Source organism: Hyaena hyaena, unplaced genomic scaffold (assembly GCF_003009895.1).
Source record: "Hyaena hyaena isolate Hyena2069 unplaced genomic scaffold, ASM300989v1 scaffold_361, whole genome shotgun sequence".
Lineage (NCBI taxonomy): Eukaryota > Metazoa > Chordata > Mammalia > Carnivora > Hyaenidae > Hyaena > Hyaena hyaena.
In genome coordinates this window covers 428,695-451,060 of record NW_024080991.1, presented here as the reverse complement: position 1 = coordinate 451,060, position 22,366 = coordinate 428,695, and the positions used below count along the sequence as shown (strand labels likewise).

General features: G+C 39.5%; 1 protein-coding gene across 1 annotated transcript; it reads right to left on the bottom strand.

The window, feature by feature from the left end:
* Positions 1 to 67: 67 nt before the first annotated feature.
* EIF3J (eukaryotic translation initiation factor 3 subunit J) lies at positions 68 to 22,110 on the bottom strand. The gene is made up of 8 exons (XM_039250083.1): positions 22,042 to 22,110; positions 21,854 to 21,957; positions 11,579 to 11,633; positions 10,999 to 11,090; positions 5,401 to 5,515; positions 2,985 to 3,146; positions 1,477 to 1,550; positions 68 to 1,159 (listed from the first exon to the last, which is right to left on the bottom strand). The coding sequence occupies exons 1-8, from the start codon at positions 22,076 to 22,078 to the stop codon at positions 1,028 to 1,030; spliced, it is 771 nt and encodes a 256-aa protein (XP_039106014.1). The 5' UTR covers positions 22,079 to 22,110; the 3' UTR covers positions 68 to 1,027.
* Positions 22,111 to 22,366: the final 256 nt, after the last annotated feature.

The window sequence follows — 22,366 nt, the reverse complement described above, 5'->3', positions numbered from 1 at the left end:
GAGATCTCTAGGCCCAAGAGCTGTGTTCTATACTCTCCAAAAATATCTCTTGGGAGTTAACACAAAATTTAAGTCCTCACAATAGTGATTTTATTAAATTAGTTGCTTTATAAAACATTGCAGATGTCATAATTGTTAACATAACAATTTACCAAACTGTAGTCAACTGGTGCAGTTTGCCGAGCATGTTTTATAAAGGAAAGGAAATGCCAAAACCCTGTTAAAGTTGTTCCATTGCAGCCCAGGAGAACAAAGGAGGATTGTTCAGACACTTAAATCAGGGAAATGAAACAGGTAAAGAGCTTCCCTCCCCCGTCTGAAGCACTGTGTCAGCAGAACAGTCTGATAAACAGAAACTAGACAGTCTATGCATTCAAGAGGTTCCCCAACTTGTAATGCAACGCAGTAAGGGAGCGGTTTACCTTCTTCAGCTTTGAAGTTGGAAGGTTTTGGTCATTTAATTTTTAAATATCAAGCTAGTGCTTTTCAGCCGTTGTATCTCCACTCTTGAGATAAGCAGTCTTCTTCACAATGTATTTTTAATATCCTCACGCTCAATTTTAAGACAAAGCAATTTTAATACTAGGTGCACACGGCATGCCCTTGCTGCAAACTGCTTTTCTTGACAAGTTATGAAGTAGTTCAAGGAGGTATGGTTAAGGCTGTATTACTGAATGGTGCTGGTAAATACTCCACAATTTTTGTCATGTTGCAACTTTTGTTTCCAATTCAGTGACTGCTGCTATGGAATCAGAGAGCAACAATGACAACATTATTAGGTTTTTGTTTTTGTTTTTTAACTATGATTTAGTAGCAACTGAGGTTCCCAATTTTAACCCCTTGGCAGCAAGATCCAAGTTCCCTCATTCGCACATTAGCACCTAAGTGTCAAGGGGTTAAATAACCAGCACAAAAGATACTGCACTTCTGATTGTAGCATTTGGCAGAACTGAAAGGAAAGGAAGTTGTGCTACATGTTGAAGGGATTGTGGGCAACAGAAAGAAGACACCAGGAGAAGATAAAATGTCACATGAAGTCTTCATAGTCCTGTACATATCCTCCATCATAACCACCATAATCTGCCAGATCGTCTTTCATGGTGGCCTTTAATCCCCCTCCAGGAACCACGCCTTTCTTCTTCTTTTTGGCTTTGCTTTGCTAAAGACAAAAGAGAGTTAATTCATGAGACTGTCTACCTATGAGCAGCTTTTCTGGTACAGAAACCCTCACCGAGACACTAAAGCCTCGGGTACCCCCCCCCCCAAAAAAAAAAACCTTCAGGAGAGATCTCAAGACCTAACCCCAGGAAATGTCTATTAATTTCCAAAGAAAACTCTGAACATGTCTGTGAACAAAAGGACAGTAATGCCACTCATGCCCCAGCTCTATTCCAATTTAAGTTTTAGTTCAGACTCCCAGTACACTCCACCCCCATCCTAATGTGACAGGCATTTCCCCTGCATGTTTGCCCTTACCTTTTCTTGCTTTTGTTTTTCACTGCAAAGCACAGTCAATGAATTGGTAATCTTTTTCAAGTCATCAATTTCCACTAAAAAAAAGGAAAAAGGAATTACTGAAGTTAATGATGGACAAATTAGATGTAGTAATTTTGAAAAGGCTATGAATTTGTCCTGTTAAACATAAGACAAAGAATCATGAGTCAGTCTATGGCTAGGCTCACAAATCAGAACTATTTAAAATAGCTAACTCCAGCAACAAAACTTTCTTTACCTCCTATAACCAAGACACCACTGTTTGAAAAGAAACCAGAAGTGTCTTTAGTGTTCCCTACTGTATACCCCCTTACTCAGTCTAAACATGTGAAGGGGCAAAAAAATAAACACATGGAGGATAACCATGCCTTTCCACAACTTTGGGGTCTCTATTTTCTATCACTTCTAAGATGGGAACCAGAATGAAAACAGTAGGTTATTTCAGAAATCTCAGTGTCCTACTAGGAGACAAGTCTGTTTAGTGGACAAAACATCCTTCGATCTTTTTTTTTTTTTTAATTTTAACATTTATTTTTGAGACAGATCACGAGCAGGGGCGGGGCAGAGAGAGAGAGGGACACACAGATGGGAAACAGGCTCCAGGCTCTGAGCTAGCTGTCCACACAGAGCCCGACACGGGGCTCGAACCCACAAACTGAGATTATGATCTCAGCCGAAGTCGGACAACCGACTGAGCCACCCAGGTGCCCCTACATAACTTCAATCCTTATAAAAATATCAAGCTGAAACACATCAGTTTTAGCTACCAAAAGAGTGTTTCAGTTTTGGTTAGAGAGCACCTTCAAAAATAAGAAAAAAAGTATGTGTATATCACTAATCAGATTAAGAACTCCCAGCTTAGTAATGGTTTCTCAAGGAAACCCCAATTTAAAGTTCACTGTGCAGAATTCCTTTTTCTCAATCTTAAAAACAGCAGTGCTAGCAAAAACAGTCCTTTCCACATAAGTGCCACACCACCCCTGGTTTTTACTCCCACACACCCTGTCTCTGAAATGTATGACTCCTTTCAGGGCATGGCACCACACCCACAGACCCAGAATATAGGCAGGTACCTGTTCTATTGAGCAACTTAAACCTAGTCACAGACTTCCTTGTTTGTAAAATGAACAGACACTTGCTGTGGTCACACTCAACTCTAAAATCCCATATGCTCAGAGACCATTTTCCCCAAAAGACACTTCCTAGTCCGTTTAAGATATAATTAGATAAAAGAATAAGCTAGTGTTTTATCAGCTCTGTATTTCAGCAAAGTCCAGATGTTCCTTGGGGAAGCCATTTTAAAATCATTAAGGCAGCCTCAAAAACCAAAACCCCTCAAACTCCCTGGGAATTTGCAGAACATTCCCAAGGTAACTTCTAAAAAAGGAAATCCTAAGTCTATTATAGCATCCCCCAAAAAAGTCAACCTTCATCCTCCTGAGTATGACGTGCTCTTACTAAAGTCCGCCCACAGAGTTAGAATTACTTACATGAAATACACACATCTCGAACTAAAGCTTCCAAAAAACTGGCATAATATAGTGACTTTTCATATTGTGTAATTTTATCTTTTAGTAACTTTCCAAACTCGGTGAAGTCATCTCTTGAAGATGGATTCATAGCATCTATTCCATAAACTGTATTATTAACACCTGCAAGAGAAGAAGGGGCACTAAAAATATCAGATTTTTTTTTTAAATTTATAAACCAATTAGGTATGTGAACAACCCTGTTATTGCATGCTAAAGCAGAAGTTCTTAACCTGGGTCCACTGGGATTCTTGGATAGAATTCAGGAGGTCTGTGAATTTAGATGAGATCAAAGATTACAGCTTTACTTTCATTAACCTCTAATTTAGCATTTTCTTCCATTTTGATTATAGGCAACAAATCTCAGTGGTCATAACTAGCAAAAACCTATCACTAGGAAAAATCAGATATTTTCATATCACATTACAGTTGTAGTTCTCTTAAAATATTGTTTTGGTCATCATTACTTTCAAATTATATTACTTAGTAGATAAAACTGCCACTAGATCTTATTTAATGCTTTAAGAAGCACATTATTACTGTATCTCAAGTCTTTTTAATATTATACCCATTTCAACATAACAGGCTTCCTTAGTAAGTAAAATTCTGTGTAGTTTTGTTTCTGTATTTAAAAACATCATATCAAGAAGGAACTTGTAGTTTTCACCACAGCACCAAGAGAGTCCCTGGCACAAAAAGGATGTTTTCAAAGTATATGTCTAGGAACAGCCTGCAGCAGGGGAGGACCTGGGTGGCTCAGCTGAGCGTCTGACTCTTGATTTCGGGTCAGGTCATGATCCCACTGTCATGGAATCAAGCTCTGCATCAGGGTCCAGGGTGAGTGTGAAACCTGCTTGGGATTCTCTCTGCCCCCTCCCCCTCAAAAAAAAAAGGTTCCTGTCACAGTATACAGCTGACTCCAGAAGCCAAGTAGGGATAAACCATGTGTTGAAATCCCAACAGAGGGGCACCTGAGTGGTTCAGTCATTTAAATATCTGACTTTGGCTCAAGTCATGATCTTGCAGTTTGCTGGTTTGAGCCCCGCATCAGGCTCTGTGCTGACAGCTCAGAGCCTGGAGCCTGCTTCGGATCCTATGTCTCCCTATTTCTCTGCCCCTCCTCTGCTCATGCTCTCTCTCAAGAGTAAGTAAACATTAAAAAAAAATTTTTTTTTAAATCCCAACACAAAGAATCTGGCCTAAAAGTATTCTAGGCTAAGGGACAGTATACTTTGTATCTTCCTCAATAGCAAACTAGTTGTTAACAGTATCACTGATTCAGTATTTTAGTATGGGAAATACAACATTAAAACCCTATTAACCAAATGATGGCTGTATGAATCCATGTTTTTGCCTTGTAATCTGTAATTGTGGTCCCATTTTAGAATTTATAAGTACCATGTAAACTCTTGTCTTTAATAAATACTTGGCTGGGTGTTACCATGCTATGAAGACACTGGATAATGGCTGCATGCCCTCTGCACTGAGGTGTGTGCACAGAAGCAACCACAGCAACTCCTCAGATGGCCAGCAACTCTCGGAGTAAGAAAATCACACCTCCCACAGAAAGGACAATGATCTCTTGTCAGCCTGCCTGATCCCATTTTAAAGAACAGGAAGGATGGGGATACAATTAGCTCTAGGTTTCAAAGTTCTTTAACTGTTTCAACATGATCTTCTACTCTGAAAAGTACTCAATAGGTAATGACAACAATGAGCTTAATTAAACAAAAGGAGAACTTTTAACTACTTCTTCGGCCATGTTTCTTACTTTCCCCTTCATGTCACATCTCTCTCCCCCTAGAACACTCCAAACTTCCCTACATACAGGATCCTGAGTATGTTTTTTATCTCATGTACCAAGCACAGCTGTAACACGGCACAGAGAAATGGAAGCCTGCTAAAGACAGGGCATGTTGAGGGCCAAGAAGGGTCACAGAAAGAAATGATCCGGAGCAAAGGCACAGCTGAAGCTGAATGTCCCACAAGGACATTCTTATCTAGATTTAAGACAATAGGACAGCCTTATAGTTACTTTAATACTTAAACCTCAAAGTCAAAGACCTCACATTTCATCCAAATTTCATCCAGCTGATAAATTTAAAGAAACAGTAAACTTTGTTTGGGTCCAATGATTTATCTTAATAACCTTTTACGTGATACTCAAAACATAATCATTAAAAAATCTGAAGATGTATTTCACTCTGCCTTAAGCAACTAAACAAATATAGAATAAAAACTGCTTCTAATATCTAAGTTAGCCAGTATTGTTATGCCAAAAAAGATGTTTTCTAAACTTTAATAACTAGTCAGACTTCCGCAATATGCACTTGGAACTTCAATATTTCACAGCAATCACCCCCTCCCTGCACCTTACCGAAAGTTTCTTTTGCTAATTCAAGGTCTGACTCTTCTTGTAATTTCTTTAGCCGCAGTTTATCTGCTAATTGTTCTTCTGGTGTTAGCACTTTAGGCTCTTCAGGTTCTTCTAACTAAAATGAGACAGAAAGGAAGTTTTAAAACAACTGGGATTACGATGGAGCAGTACGTTTTTGTTGTGTAAATTTTTTAATAAAAAATTATAAATAACAGCACTTATAAAGAGTTTATTATATTTCAGGCATCCTTCTAAACACTTTAGACGTTCTTATCCTGATTTTACATGAAAAAAATTTGAGGCACAGAGAGGTTAAGCAACCTGCCTATGGTAACAGAAGGTTAACACAGCTGCTGTGTGCTAATGTGAGAGAGCTGAGTTTAGAACCCAAGACGACTGGGTTTACTTTCACAGCCTTTTTTAAAAGATATGGAATTGAGATTGTAGACAAGGGAAAAATCACACTCTCACATTCTGCTGCTAAAGACTGTATATTGAAACAACCTTTCTACAGCAACTTGGTAATGTGCATCAAGTCTTAAAATACTTTTATATGCTTTATGTGGAATCAATTCCACGTCTACGTATTTATCTTAAGAAACCAAAAATGCACACTAACATTTAGTCACAAGAATGTCCAATGGAGTATTACTTATAATTTCAAATAAGTTTAGACATAACCCAAATGTTCAACAAAAGAATAGTTAAACTATGCCACAGCCAGGGCACCTGGGTGGCTCAGTCGGTTAAGCATCCGACTTCGGATCAGGTCATGATCTCACAGTTGGTGGGTTTGAGCCCCGCGTTGGGCTGTGTGCTGACAGCTGGCTCAGAGGCTGGAGCCTGCTTCAGATTCTCTATCTCTCTCTCTGACCCTTCCTGCTCACATTGTCTCTGTCTCTTTCTCTCTCTCTCACAAATAAAAACATTAAAAATTAAAATATGCCACAGCCATATGACAATACAGAATAACAGGTTTGAACAGCATGGGTCCACTTATTCACAGACTTTTTTGATGTTTACAGTACAGCAAATGTATTTTCTCTTCATGATTTTAACATTTTCTTTTCTCTAGTTTACTGGAAGAATACGGCACAAAATACACACAACTACAAAATTGTGTTGACTGTGTTAGTAGTAAGGCTTCCAGTCAACAGTAGGCTATTAACAGTTAAGTTTGGGGGAAGTAAAAAGTTATATGTAGCTTTTCGACTGTGCAGGGGTCAGCACCCCTAGCCCCCATGTTGTTTACGAGTCAACTGTACTGTGCAAACAAAAAAAATGTTTTGGGGGCACATGTGTGGCTCAGTCAGTTGAGCGTCTGACTCTTGATTTCCATCCAGGTCATGATCACCCAGAGTCATGGAATGTGGCCCCACATCAGGCTGCATCTCTCTCTCTCTCTCTCTCTCTTCCCCCCCCCCGCTCCCTCTCTCTCCCCATCTCCCACTTGTGCACCCACACATAACCATGTTTTTCCCCAAAGAATCATAAAAACATTTTCCTCTTATTTTTTATATTACTACTATTACAAAAGTAACACATTATCATTGTTAACAAATTTAAAGACACCGCAATAGAAGTTGTCACTTATTTTCCAGTTCTACTTCTCTGGCAGTCAATAGTTTAGTGAATATCATTTTATACTGTGATACTTCCTACAACAAATGTATCACTATTACTATGAGGAAAAATCTGTGACAGTATTTATTCAAGTGGGAAAAAAGCAAAGGGAGCTTATGCCATTTGTAGTTAACTATGTCTATGCAGCTTGCAGATTCTGACTCAAAAGTCTACTACTGAAATACACTGCATTTTGTTTCTCATGGAGAAGATGAAATAAGAAATATCATTATGGCAAGTTAGGAACTCTCAGAATACTCTGTAGAAAGAAAAAAGCAAATATCTTGACTTAACTCTCTTTGTAGATCTGGACATCGTTAAGTATTTCCTACATCAAAACTAAACCCATCTTGGGGCACCTGGGTGGCTCAGTTGGTTAAGCGTCCGACTTCAGCTCTAGTCATGACCTCACGGTTCGTGGGTTCAAGCCCCATGTCGGGCTCTGTGCTGACAGCAAGCTCAGACCATGGAGCCTGTTTCAGATTCTGTATCTCCCTCTCTCTCTGACCCTCCCCTGGTCATGCTATCTCTCTCTCTCAGAAATAAATAAAAAACATTAAAAAAAAAAAAACTAAACCCATCTTAACTCAATATTTTACCTAAGACAAACATAGCATACTCTAACGAATAAGGTTTCTTTATGTTGGATACAAATACCAGGACACAACAAAAGAAGTATAAATTCTAACTTCAATGACCAAGAAAGATCTAGTAAAGATGGCTTCTTAGGCAGAGTTTTAAGATTCTATTGCTTGTTCTGATTATAGAAACATACATGTAAATATTTCTAGATATACAAGTATAAATTATTTAAATGTCCCTGACTGGGGAAACAGGCACTCTCATCCATTGTTGGCAAATGCAAACTGGTACAACTGGGTAAGGAGGGCAATTTGGGAACACTTACCAAGACTACAAATGTAATTTGCCCTTTGACCCAGCAATTTCTGATTTGACAATTAATCCTACAAATATGACTACACCCATTAAAAATGACACACATGTGGTTATTCATGGAAGCACTGTTCATTCGAGTACAGTACTGGGGAAAAAGATCCAGCTGCCCATGACTAGAAGACTGGTGAAATAAAATACGGTACATATTTGTAGCAATGGAATACCATACAGCTATAAAAGAAAGAAAAAAAGAATAAGCCAAAAACTAGTGAAAATGGAGATTTCTTATAGGGGGTGACAGGGAACAGAATGGAGGGGACAGAACAGGAAGGATGTTTGAGACTTTTCTGAGTATAACATTTTTGTATGGTTTTCCCTTCTGAACATTTTATGTTTAAAAAATAAAATTAAAAAGGAAAGAAAACTTTAAAAATGGAAATGGTAACAAATGAATCTAAAATGTGTATCAAAAGGCATATTGACATGGAAAAGAATAGAAATGACTTTAGAACCCAGGATATAATTATACATCCTTAGCAGGATATATTCTCTGTGCAAAAAGAAAAGAAAATCCTGCAAAGAAATTCTAAACTTTTTTTATTGGAAGTCCAAATTTTATTTTTTTTATAGTTTATTGTCAAGTTGGTTTCCTTGTAACACCCAGTGCTCATCCCAACAAGTGCCCTCTTCCATGCCTATCACCCATTTTTCACTCTCCCCCACCCCCATCAACCCTGTTTGTTCTCAGTATTTAAGAGTCTCTTGTGGTTTGCCTCCCTCCCTCTCCTTAACTATTTTTTTCTCCTTCCCCTCCCTCGTGGTCCTCTGTTAAGTTTCGCCTGTTTCACATGAGTGAAAACATATGGTATCTATCTTTCTCTGCCTGACTTACTTTACTTAGCATAACACCCTCGAGTTCCATCCACATTGCTACAAATGGACAGAGGAAATCCTAAACTTAAAGTAGCTTTACATTGTTAGTACTGGTATTGCAGAAAAGCAATGTATGTTAACATTATTAGAAACCATGAACTAAAGCTTACACACACAACACATACTCACTCATTTATTTCCTAGCTTCACCTATAAAAATGGGTCTAGAAGGCAAGGCTACCTCGATAATGCTAAGTGCTACTAGCAACTAGATTTGACTTCTAAACATTTCCATTAGGAACCTCAGAGAAGTAGCACATTCCAGGCCTAAAGAAGAGTTTACCAGATGAGTCCGGCATTTCTTTATTGTGCCAGAAGGCAAGGACGTTTTCAAAGACTAATGGGGTTCGGCCAAAAGGATGAAGATTAGACCAACTGAAAGGGTTTCCTACTGGCCAAAGTTGGGAAAATCTGAGCATCAAAAGAATAATTACTGTTACCTGAGTAAAACACAATGAATTTATAAAACCTGTTAGTCTACAAATTTACTCAAAAGAAATACACCCCCACAAACCCCTCAGTTTTCACCATTTGAAGTTATTATTACACTCCCTCCTTACTCTGGATATTAGTGGTTAAAAGAAAACAATTAAGCTTTTACTCTGCCTTTCTAGCACAAACCATATTAAAGTAATCAAACAGCAAAGTAAGTAGAAGAGGAAGAAAAGCTGGCCAGTAACAAATGGAAGAGAAGTCACTGGATGAGAAAAATCACCATTCTGCAATCCCTAATAAAATAATTAGGCAACAATCATTACTGACACTAAACTAATGGGTCGGAGGTTGATGTGAAATTGGAATACTTGCAAGAATATGTAATTTTACAATAGAAGGATCAGGCTACTACCACCTTAACCCAGTCATCAATTTTAGCATCACTAATAATAGGACAGACGTTACAAGACTCTTGATGTGATATGACGTAATATGAAGCACACAGCATGACCTATAAAGTATTCCAATTAAAAATGTTTAATCTGAATCCAATCAAAATTTTAGACTTACTGGCCAAGTTACAGGAAATTGCAACTGTAAACAATCACACATCGAGAAGGTAGGATGTTCTACAAGACAAATGGTCTCCTCCCTTCAATAAGTGAATGTCATTTTACTTATTTTTTTTTTAGTTCGTATATTTTGAGAGAGAGAGAGAGCATGTGCATATGCATAAGCAGAGCATGGGGTGGGGGGTGGGGCAGAGAGGAGAAACAGAACTCCAGGCAGGCTCTGATCTATCAGCCAAGAGCCTGGTGTGGGGCTTGAACTCACGAACCATGAGATCATGACCTGAGCCGAGATCAAGAGTTGGATGCTTAACCGACTGAGCCACGCAGGACCCCTCAATGTCATTTTAAAAACAGAAAGAAAGACACTCTAGGAGACTTAGGATATGTTTACAACCTAATGCAATGAATGTAAGGTCCTTGTTCAAACCATATGTAAAAGCCATTTGAGGACAATTAGAAATTGGGCACATACAGGGGCACCTGGGTGGCTTAGTTCGTTAAGCCTAAGGCTCTTAATCTCAGCTCAGGTCACGAACTCACAGTCATGAGATCAAGCCCCACATCAGACTCCACACTGAGCGTGAAGCCTGCTTGAGATTCTATCTTCCTCTGCCCCTTCCCTGCTCTGTGCACTCTCAAAAAAGAAAAACAAAAAAAAGCAGATAGAGTATTTGATGATGTTAAAAAATTACTGTTCATCCTACTGGGTTCATAATCATGTGACAAATAGCTTTGATTTTTCAGAGATGCATACTGAAGTATTTAAAGGTAAAACACATGTTTTACTTACTTGATCATATTTTAACAACAAAAATGAAGCAAATATGACAAAATATTAGCACCTGTTCAATTTAGGTGATATTTTTGATTATTCATTATGGTTACTGCTCTACTTTTTGGGGAGGATTTTTTTTTAATGTTTATTTTTGAAAGAGAGAATGAGAGACAGAGACAGAGCACAAGTGGGGAAAGGGCAGAGAGAGGGAGACACAGAATTCATTGAGGAATTATTTCTCTGACAGTGTCCATTTATAGTCTTTACAAAGCTCTCAGACTGCTAGGTAATAATTGCTGTCTATTGACATTGCAGGATTACTGATGTGAGAATTCTGTATTTCAGGAAATGAATAGTACTTACCCTCTTTTTAATTTCTTCTTGCCTTTTCTTCTGTTGCCGTTCTTTCTCTTTTATCTTCTCTGCAATTTTTTTCTTTTCTGAAATTTTTACTTCTAAAAGAAATGTTTTAATCACAGTTACCTTGAATATTTCCCAGTTTATGGATGAGACAGATAACAATAGTATACTTCAAGAGACCAAACTTCTCCCAGCTCCAATCATATGCTGATTTACTCGCAAATAAGAATGGGAAAGTCCTGGGACTCTTCCTTTCTCTTGTCTTATCTGACTGACCCCTAGGGCCCAGACATCTCCCTTCATATTTCCCCAGTTCTTTCAGCAGGATATAGATTATTAAAATATGAGGTCACACCCTCTACTGTCTCCTCCTAACAGCAGCACTCAAACAGAATGAGGCAGGCAGTATCCATCTGATGATGTTTTGAGGGGAGAAGAAGAGAATAAATTGAGAACGGAAGGATGTGTGGTTTCTAAACACAAAAATTTTCAATTTTGCAAGCATTTTGTCATTTATCTTGACATAAGTATTACATGCTCACTAAGATATAAAACCAAAAATGAAGAAAACCCAGCGGCTCACCTGGTTTTACTTCTGCTTCCTCTTTTTTTTCATCATCATCATCATCCCAGTTATCCTAAAGAAAAGGATTTATATTAATAATTCTTGCATGTTTACTTTTCCATGTACAACTTGTCTAACTCCACAGAAACAAGTTTGTTACTATTTTTTTTGTATTGCACTAAAATTGTAAATTAATGCTGGAAAAAATGCACACCTTCATAATGTTGAGCCACTCTAGCCAAAGGAAAAGGGTTGTTTTTCCATCTGTTCAAGTCTATTTCTGTCTCTTTCAAGGAATGTTTTAAAGTTTCTCTCTTGGAGGTTTTGTGAATTTCTCTTCAGGTTTATTCTTAAGTATTTCTCTTCTGCATTCCTACTGTAAATAGGGTTTTTCCCCTGTTATGTGCCCTATTTAGTTATTATTTGTGTATGCAATTGGTTTTTACATGTTAATTTTATATCCTGCTACCTTACTGAATTAATTTGTCACTTTCATTGATTCTCTAGAGTTTTCCAAGTGTACTATAATATCATCTGTAAATGAGAATGGCTTTACTTCTTTACCAATTCTTATACCTCCACAACTGATTTATCTGACAGCACTGGCTAAACCTCTAGTACACTGTGAATAGTGGCAGAGATAATAGGCATCACTGCCTTGTTCTTTTTTTAAAAAAATTTTTTTAATGTTTTATTTATTTCTGAGTGAGAGAGAGAGAGAGATAGAATGAACAGGGGAGGGTCAGAGAGAGAGGGAGACAGAATCTGAAACAGGCTCCAGCCTCTGAGCTAGCTATCAGCATAGAGCCCGACGCGGGGCTCAAACTCATGAAACCATGAGATCATGACCTGAGCCAAAGTCGGACGCTTAACTGACTGAGCCACGCAGATGCCCCGCCTTGTTCTTTTTTTTTTTTTTTGAGAGAGAAATAGAGAGCAAGCGGGGGAGGGGCAGAAAGAGAGACAGAGAGAATCCCAAGCAGGCACCATAATGTCGGCACAGAACCCAAGGCAGGGCTTGAACTCAGAAAACTTGAGATCATGACCTGAGCCAAAACCAAGCGTCAGATGCTTAACCCACTGAGCCACTCAGGCGCCTTGCCTTTGTTGCTCTTAATGGAAATGCTTCCAGTATTTCCCTATGAAGTGTATGCACCCCACATTTATGCAGTAAAATTTACCAGTCTTTTCTTACTGCCTGTGGATTTCATCAAGTCATTTTCTTCTAGAACATGTAAGCTTTGTTTTTTATTTACATCTCTAGTCCATGTGGAATTTTTTCTTTTGTGTGGTATGAACTATGGATCTAATTCTTTTTCTAAATGGTTACCCAACTGTCACAGCATCAGTTATTAAAAAGTACACCTGAACCCTGTGATTTAACATACACTAAATTTTCACAGGTACTTGGTCTGTTTCTGCATTCCCACTGGTCTACTGTTTCTTCATGCATCAATACCAACACTGCTTTCATTATTTTAACTATAGTATGTTTTAATGTAGGTCAGGTCTGGTTCCCTCCCTTATAGGTTTTCAGGCTTTTTAGTATTTTCCTGGCCATTCTTGCATGTTTGTTTTCCCATATGAAATTTTGTATCAACTTGTCTAATTCTATTTTAAAAGAAAAAAGCTTCTCCATTAACAAAACACAAGACAACTAGGCCAAAACTACTTCTCTTAAAGTAATTTGCAGTTGTTTTAAATAAAAAATTAAAAGGACTTTATATTTCTTATTTTCCCAAATATGAAAGCATCCAACATTCTAGCCAATGGCTCAATGATTTCAAGCAACATTCCATACAACACAACTCTGATTAATGAATTAAATCTATAGAATATTTAAGGCCCAGTATTTAAGAGCAGTTGAAAGCTGATCAATAGCTTATTGAACCCACTCCCTAACTTGAGCAGGGCACTTTAAGGTCAATCTATACTCATGTCTTTTCTATATCTAACACAGTCACTGAACTAAATATAAACCGATTATCAAACAATTTCCCAAAGGCTCCAAAGAATTTAGAAATGTGTAAGTTTAATAGGGATAGCCATTTAAAGCTGAACCACAGGATTGCAGGAGGCCCTGCTGCTACTGGAAGATGTAGAGACTGACTAATGTGCCATAACTATGACACCAAGCTTCTGTTTTACAACAAGATAGATCATAATGTGAATCAGTCTAGGTATTTAAACTAACAAAGCCTCAATTTTAATAAAATTCTCTAAGTCCACCAAAGAACTAAAAAAACCCCAATTAAGGCTGTCATGGGCTCTGCAAGCAGAGTAGAAAGAAACTTGGATAAAAGTAAAATATTTTTATAATCACCTCACCTTGGCAATTTAACTCACAGTTCAAAGTTAACAGACTGAAAGCAAACCTGCTAGTCATTATTTGGACATCTAAGATACAAGAGTTAGAAATTAAAAAGCAAATGTTTGTATAATCTGACTGGTTTTCTTAAATGCTTGTTATCAATACACCACAGTACAAAAGGAACCCTAGAGTTGAAAATAAAAATGAACTATTAGGAGTTTTTTGTTGTTTTAATCTTCACAGAACATAAAAAGCTTGGTCTGTGGGTGAGATTCTGCTTAGGCAGTGCTCCAGACAGGAAGACCATTTGCTTACTTCAAAGAGGTACATATTCATCACTCTCTATTAATGATAGTGATGATGATGATGATAATAAGGCATTTACTGAGTGTTTATTTTGCACCAGGCACTGTGCAAAGGGCCTTACATGTAGTAACAGAGCTAACCCTCACAAAGTCCTGTAACTAAGGTGGTGTTGTCCCCATCTTATAGGTAAGAACATTAAGGCCCTCAGATAGCTATCCCAAAATCTCAGTGAAAAACAACAAAGGAACCAAACCAAACCAAACAACAAACAATGAAGTAAACAGGTCTGAACAGACTAAAGTTCATTTAAATGGTCATAGTAAACAACTTCTTACTGGATCCCTGAAGTATACCAAACCTATCTGAGAACCAGGTTCCTCCCCACCAAAATTGGTTCTTCCAATCAGTTCTGGAATGAGCTCCCCTGGGATTGCAAGAAAGCTCATCAAAGAAAGGGTGTGGCACAGAGTGATGTGTCCAGCTACAACTATACCAGTTACCTACCTCAAATTGCCTGTGATGGTTTTCTATTAATTTTAAGAAACAAGTCTAGCAGCCTCTGATACTAGGAGGCCAAGAGGAGAGAAGTATGGCTAAAAATGAGCAGCTCCATCCCAATACCTCCAACATGGAGAACAGACACATGAGAGGAGCATTTCTCAGTTCCCTTTCCCAGTAAAACATCACTCCACCCCCATCCATATCCCTGCTCCCTCAAAATCTCATTTATCCCAACTCTATGTACAACCCCTATCCCAGTTCCTAGTTTCCCTATCAAAACACCTTATTCCAGACACTCAAGTTAAACTGTCCCATCAGTGCAGACATATTGAGCCTAGCTAGAATTCCACCACAGGATGGATTCTAGCAGCAAAAGCAGTGGTTCCTATCAACAAGTCCTGGGAACAGCTTTAGTATCTGCTTCTGTATTCATAAAAGGACCATGAGAGGCAAGTTCTGCCTGTCACTCTCACCCCAGAGTGCTCAAAACAAGTCTGCCCTAAAACTTCCACCATACTGGGGACAAGTCCCTAAAGAAGAGAGCACAGTGATGTCAACAGAGAAACTGGTCACCCTTCCAAATCGATGTAATTCCCAAAGCAGAAGGCCAAGTAGTTTCCCCCCAAAACTAAAGTTTTTGTTTCCTTAGTTATAAAATTTGCCAGTATCTAAAAAGTAAATGTAAGGTCAAAATCTGCCCAATTTTCTGTAAACACTAGGACTTTGTAAATGCTGACAATAAGTTCAGATAAAATTCAAAAAAGGTTCTTAGAGAAACACCTAAAATTAACATGTTTAAATAGAGAGTAAGTTTGTAATTTAGTAAGCTCTAAATGGTTATTTGGTTCCAGAGAATACCTATAATAACCAAGTAAATTCCTCACCCAACTTCTGGTAGCTAATAAATCTTCCAACTATAATATTCAGTTAAAATATTTTTCTTAATGTTTATTTTTAAAGTAAAGACAGAGAGCATGAGCAGGGGAGGGGCAGAGAGAGAGAGGGAGACACAGAATCTGAAGCAGGCTCCAGGCTCTGAGCTGTCAGCACAAAGCCCAACGAGGGTTTGTGGATGAGGGCTCGAAATTACGAGCCATGAGATCATGACCTGAGCTGAAGTCAGACACCTAACCGACTGAGCTACTCAGGGTGATCTCCTAAAATGGCCTAGCTAGCTTCCTTAGAACAGAAGCAGTTTAGGGGAGCCTGGGTGGCTCAGTCAACTAAGCATCCGACTTCAGCTCAAGTCATGATTTAAAAAAAAAATTAAAAAAATTATTTTTGTTTATTTATTTTTGAGACAGAGAAACAGAGCACGAGTGGGGGAAGGGCAGAGAGAGAAGGAGACACAGAATCCGAAACAGGCTCCAGGCTCTGAGCTGTCAGCACAGAACCTGATGCTGGGCTTGAACTCACAAACCATGAGATCATGACCTGAGTGAAGTTGGGCGCTTAACCAACTGAGCCACCCAGGTGCCCCAGCTCAGGTCATGATCTTGCGGTTTATAGGTTCAAGCGCCATGTGGGGCACAGTGCTGACAGCTCAGAGCCTGGAGCCTGCTTCAGAATCTGTCTCCCTTTCTCTCTGCCCCTCCCCAGCCTATGCTGTCTTTCTCTCAAAAATAAGTATTTTAAAAAATTAAAAGAAAAAAAAGAATAGAGGCAGTTTATAAACCTCTTATCTATATTCTTCTTCTACAGATACACACCCAACATCATTTGAAGCCTTTGCTCTGAAAAGAGATGGCTGCTTTTCAAGTTTAAAACCTACTTCCTGGGGCACCTGGGTGGCTCAGTCAGTTAAGCATCGGACTTCGGCTCAGGTCATGATCCCATGGTTCATGGGTTCAAGCCACGCGTTGGGCTCGGTGCCGACAGCTAGCTCAGAGCCTAGAGCCTGTCTTCGGATTCTGTGTCTCCCCCTCTCTCTGACCCTTCCCTACTCACACTGTCTCTCTCTCTCTCAAAAATAAGTAAAACACTAAAAAATAAAATAAGATGAAATAAAATAAAACCTACTTCCCAACTGAACATGACTAATTGAAAACAAAACAAAATTTTTAAACCTTGCTTTTTAAACACTTCTAATAAGGGGCACCTGGGTGGCTCAGTCAGTTAAGTGTCCAACTTCGGCTCAGGTCATGATCTCCCGGTTCATGGGTTCGAGCCCCATGCTGGACTCTGTGCTGACATCCAGTTCAGAGCCTGCAGCCTGCTTCAGATTCTGTATCTCCCTCTCTCTCTGACCCTCCCTGCTCACACTGTCTCTCTCTCTCTCTCAGAAATAAATAAAATATTTTAAAAATTATAAATAAATAAATATAAATAAATAAACAAACACTTATAATATAGCCAGTAGTCGGCTGATCTGTCATTTTTACAATGTACAACTAGAGAACGTCACGTGCAATGAGAGAACACATTTAGGGCTGAAAATGCTTTCCAACTTAAGCAAGATATATTTATAGATCATCAAATAGAAGTAGCTTCAAAGGAGCAGTAAAATTCTTCTGCACCGTAGCAAGAGTCCATTAATTAACATATACTCTTTTACTTCCCTTTAAGTAATTTGGTTTAGATAAAGAATAACTTTTTGCAGAAACAGAATCTTTTACTGATGTTCTGTAAGCCGAACTGATGTGCTCTAGGAGACCTCAGAACTGTGTAATAGGCTTCTGGCAAGTCTAGACTTCCCAGCAAAGTTCAGTTCTTAAAAGAAGCCTAAATGTTCTTCCATCATCTCAAAACTATGCTGGTTTCTGGAAGCCAAGACACTTGCCTCTATAAATTCTATTTCATTTAATTCAACTCATTAAGTTTTCAACATCCTACTATGTATTATGGCTCAGCACTCAAGTTGAATTCCATCTCAATGCCTCCTGTCTCACATTTGTAACTATTATTAATCAATCCTACTTTAAATGCCTGGCTAGGGGCGCCTGGGTGGCTCAGTAGGTAGAGCGTCCAACTTCGGCTCAGGTCACGATCTCACAGTTTGTGGGTTCGAGCGTCGGGCTCTGTGCTGACAGCTCAGAGCCTGGAGCCTGCTTCAGATTCTGTGTCTCCCTCTCTCTATGACCCTCCCCTGCTCACACTGTCTCTCTCTCAATCTCTCTCTCTCTCAGAAATAAATAAAACATTAAAAAAAAATTTTTTTTAAATGCCTGGCTAAAGCAAGATCAAGACAATGAACACTAAAAAAAAAATGCCTTATTTATTTTCAGTCATCCATCATCAGTTTGTCATCCAGCATGACAAACACATTTTCAATCAAACATGCTTCCTAACGGGCGCCTGGGTGGCTCAGTCGGTTAAGCGTTGGACTTTGGCTCACGTCATGATCTCGTAGTTTGAGGGTTCAAGCCCTGAATTAGGCTCTGTGCTGACAGCGCAGAGCCTGCTTTGTATCCTCTGTCTCTCTCCCACCCACTCTCAAAAACAAACATTAAAAAAAAAAAAAAAACACTTCCTAACTAAAAACTTAATAATTTATAACAACTGTTAGGTACTGAAATGATATAATTGAGATTTTCCTCAAAATAATCTGGTTGGAGGAGAATAGTCAAGTGGAGATAAAGAAGAAATAAGACTGCTTGCTCATGGATTTATTAAACTTTTCTTTAGTTCCATTTATGTCTGGAATTTGTCATGAGAAGTTACACACTTCAAGATACCCATTTCCTGGCCAAATGCCCACCTTCTGAGTACTTCCCAAAAATCTCCCCTTCTTCAGAAATGCTATTTCCAATGCTTGAAAAATGTCCTCACTCTGGTAGATTTAAGCTATTAAGCAGGATATGATCTCAAAAGCTAGATGAATGGGTAGGATGGGGCAGGCAATTTTCAACTAAGTTCATTCTCGGATCTTTTAAAAAGAATTCTATAATAACATTATATGTGCAAAATTCCAGAGATGCTTGAACACAGCTAGTTTTCTCAGAACAATTCTATACAACTTGAATAAATCCAGCTTTTAATCTATTGTATTGAAATACTAGGAGGCTAGTAAAATAAAGTAAAAGCTGTACTGTCTCTGTTTGTAGGGGATAGGCACTCACTGCCTTAACACAACCTACACATCATTCCAGCAATGGGGAAGGAGCCCAGTGATAGACGCCAAAGGAACACTTCCTCCCACTACCTTGGCATAACATCAGGATAAGAAAGGTAAAATAAAGCCAGCATGACACAAGAGTATGCTTCCTAGTTCTCATCTTTTCTTTCTTTTTAAAGATTTTATTTAAGTAATCTCTATACCCAACAGTTGGCTCAAATTTACAACCCGGAGATCAAGAGTCTCATGCTCTACTGTCTGAGCCAACCAGGCACCCCTAGTTGTCATCTTTTTAACTGAGAAGAAGCATAGGCTTCTCTCCTCATGATTAATAATTCCAGAGTTTCTCCTAAATCCATTTCTGTCACTGTCAGACAACAAAGTCAAGGACAGCAAAATGTTATAATGTCTACTGAAAAACAGTAAACTACCGAAGCAAACTGCCGTAACAAAGACATCAGTTTTCCTTTCATTTCTCAGGATATTACAAATGACATTAACTCTTTATTTTTAGGAAAATAAGTGATGCGCATGGAGGAGGACACTTGTTGGAATGAGCACTGGGTGTTATACGGAAACCAACTTGACAATAAACAAAAAAATAATAATAAATCTATATTCTTAAAGGTTAAACACTGGATGACAACATAAAGCAAAGAACTTATTCTGTTTCTACATATCTTACCTTTGAAGGCTTAAAAGAAATCATATAGTGTACTACTTAAGGCTATGATTATTGGATCTTGTGAAAACTAAGCCTTGTCTTCATATCCTTATAAACGGATTATGTACTAAAACATCAGAATTCAGAAATTTGGTACTACTCACTACCATCCAAAGTGACAAAATTCAACTCTAGATTGGTAAACTAAGGAAGCAAAAACTTGCTTGTTAATCATTCCATTCAAAACACAAAATTCACAGTAAAGAGCCACTGTGGAGAGTACTCTGGAGTTCAGGAAATCACAATGTGGCACAAAATAAACCCAGATGGTAAATCTAAACAGGGTATTTTCCACAAGCCAGAAAAATTAAGACAACTTCTTGATGTAAGAGTATTAATGTTTATTGAGTGCTTCCCCAAGTGGTAGACAACTCTGCTTAATGCTAGATATATTAAATCATTTAAAATGCAAAACAACCCCCTAAAGTTATCTCCTGTAAGGACAATTTAGATTGGGAAACTAAAAGGAAAGATTAAAAAACTTGTTTATGACCACAAATATATGAATACTATTACTTGGGAATCTTGAGGAAATCCAACAGAAATAAACCAACATTTCAACTGAGAAATAAAATGGACAAGTTCAGCTTTTTTCTCCAAGATAAACTCCAATGTTTATGTAAAAGAAATAAGATATTTGCATAAAAGAAAGAAATTCTGCACTAAAAGAGTGACTGGACAAGATGACCTTTATGGTCCCTTACAACCTGTAAATCTCCAAAATCAGTCCCAAGCGGTAAGAATTATATTCATCAGGATTGACACCATTTAGATCCAATAATCACAAGCAGGTTACTTCACAGCATTAGTCCAGACTACTCCATTCAAACTTCATTTTCTGGTACTTCTTTCCTGATTTCTCTATCTTCTCATTTGCAGAATTATTCCCAATTTCCAGAACAGATGTCCTAACTGCTGCATCCAGTAAGCACAGAAAAAGTGAAAGGGCAAATGTGAACTAAAGACTCAAAACAGAAAATCTGTTACAATGTAAAAAGGTAACTAATATCTTGCAATGGGAATGATACACAATCCATTCCCATGTCTATACAAGTAAATGAAGCATCTAAGTATATTCACAACAGTACTACTCATTTATTGGACCCCAATGTGTGCAAAGCTCACATTATTTCTGGACCTCAAACTGTTCAATAAATTGGACAGCCACATCATCAGACTCAGGAGAAAAAGGTAAAATCCAAACATAAGTAGTATTAAGTTCACTGTGATTACCTAGCTTAAAATTTTTGAACCCAAGCAGAAGGACTTAATAGGACTACCAATATATGTTGGGTATAAGGGTATAAAGTTAGGAAAGTAAAATACTCACTAAGTGAATCAAAACCAAGAGAAACAGTTTTCTCAAGTCATACAAAACTTTGCACAAATATAAAAAGATTTTTAGAGTTCTGTTAAAAAAAATCTTAATATTCTGGGCTTGAGATGTTTGTTAACTACTTGAAACAAAAACAACAAAGAAATGAATGCACTACTAGTCATAACGTCATCTGGACCCATATGATGAGTCCCCAGGAGTTTTCAACAACAAACGACAACGGTAATCTGGTTCAGATCAACAAGGCATAGGGGGGAAAAAACACTGCCCCCCCCCTCTTCTATTCTAACCAATATTTCCTTAGGCGTTGTTCGTATGCGGATAAATAACACATTCTGTCAACTCTCCGTTTTCCAGGTCGATTCTGACCTAGGTTTCTGACAGCTAACTGCTGTGCCTATTTCAGTACTCGGTTAATCTTTCTTTTTACAACAGGGAGATGGGGGAGGGGGGGTCTAAAGTTATTTCATAAACTTTACTGTTTCTATTTGTCTTGTGGGAGGAAAAAAGGCTGAGATTAAACCACAATATTTCATTCATCTAACTCCTCCAACAAACTCTACAAAGAGGCCTTCAGAAACATAAATGAGTTACTGTCCCTAGGGAGACCTGAGCTCCAAAACGCAGGTGGTTATAAGACTCCATATGGGATAAACCATAGGGCTTAAGCCCCAACTTCCCAGATCATTCTGGCGAGCGGCTCCAGACCACGAAGTTTGCACGTGGGCCCGGCCCTGACACTGCTGTCACCTCCCGTCGCCAGTTGGCGGGTGGGATCCAGGCCGGGACGCAGACCCTTAAAGATGGGCTGGGAGTGGGGAGGCCACAGTCCTAGCCAAGGAAGTCGAAAAGGCCACGCTGCTCGATTCCGGCCCAAATGGCCGGCAAGCGTAGAGGAGGGGGGCACCAGGGGGCCCTACACTCGCCCCTGGACCCACAGCCCGCAGGCCCGGGCGGCGCCCCTGGGCCCAGAGTCCACCCTTCCGCTCGTCGGCGGGCATCCCCGCCCAAGACAGCGCCAGTTCGCTCCCGCGCGGCCCGCAACCCCGGCCCGCACCCACCTTGACGTCCTCGTCCTCGTCCTCGCCTTCCCAGCGGTCTCCACCGGCAGTACCGCCGCCCCCCACCTTCCGCACCGGGTCTTCCACGGAGAACGTGTCAGCGTCTACGGAAGAGAGCGAGTCGCGTTAGTGCCTGATTCAGCTTGGGGCCAGAGCCGGCCCGGGCCCTGCCCCTCGTAACTTCTCACCCCAGGAGTCAGAGTCCCCAGCCGCGGCCGCCGCCATCTCTAACCGGGCGTAAGCGTGTGTGAGCGGAGAGCGAGCGAGGAGTTAGCGCGGCGGAGGTGAGTCACTGACTTTGCTCTCGTTGGCCGGCGCGGGGCAGGCTGGGACCGTGGCTGACTGTGCGCCGGGGCCCAGGCCCCGCCCCCTCTGGCGGCGGCTGCAGCTGCGACGCGCGCGCGGGCGAGAAGGGGGCGTGGAATGCGGCCGACTGCGCGGGAGTCGGCGGGAGGGTGGTGCTAGTCTCTTACCCCACAGCGTAGAGCTGGTGGTCCTGAAGGTAGTGGGAGA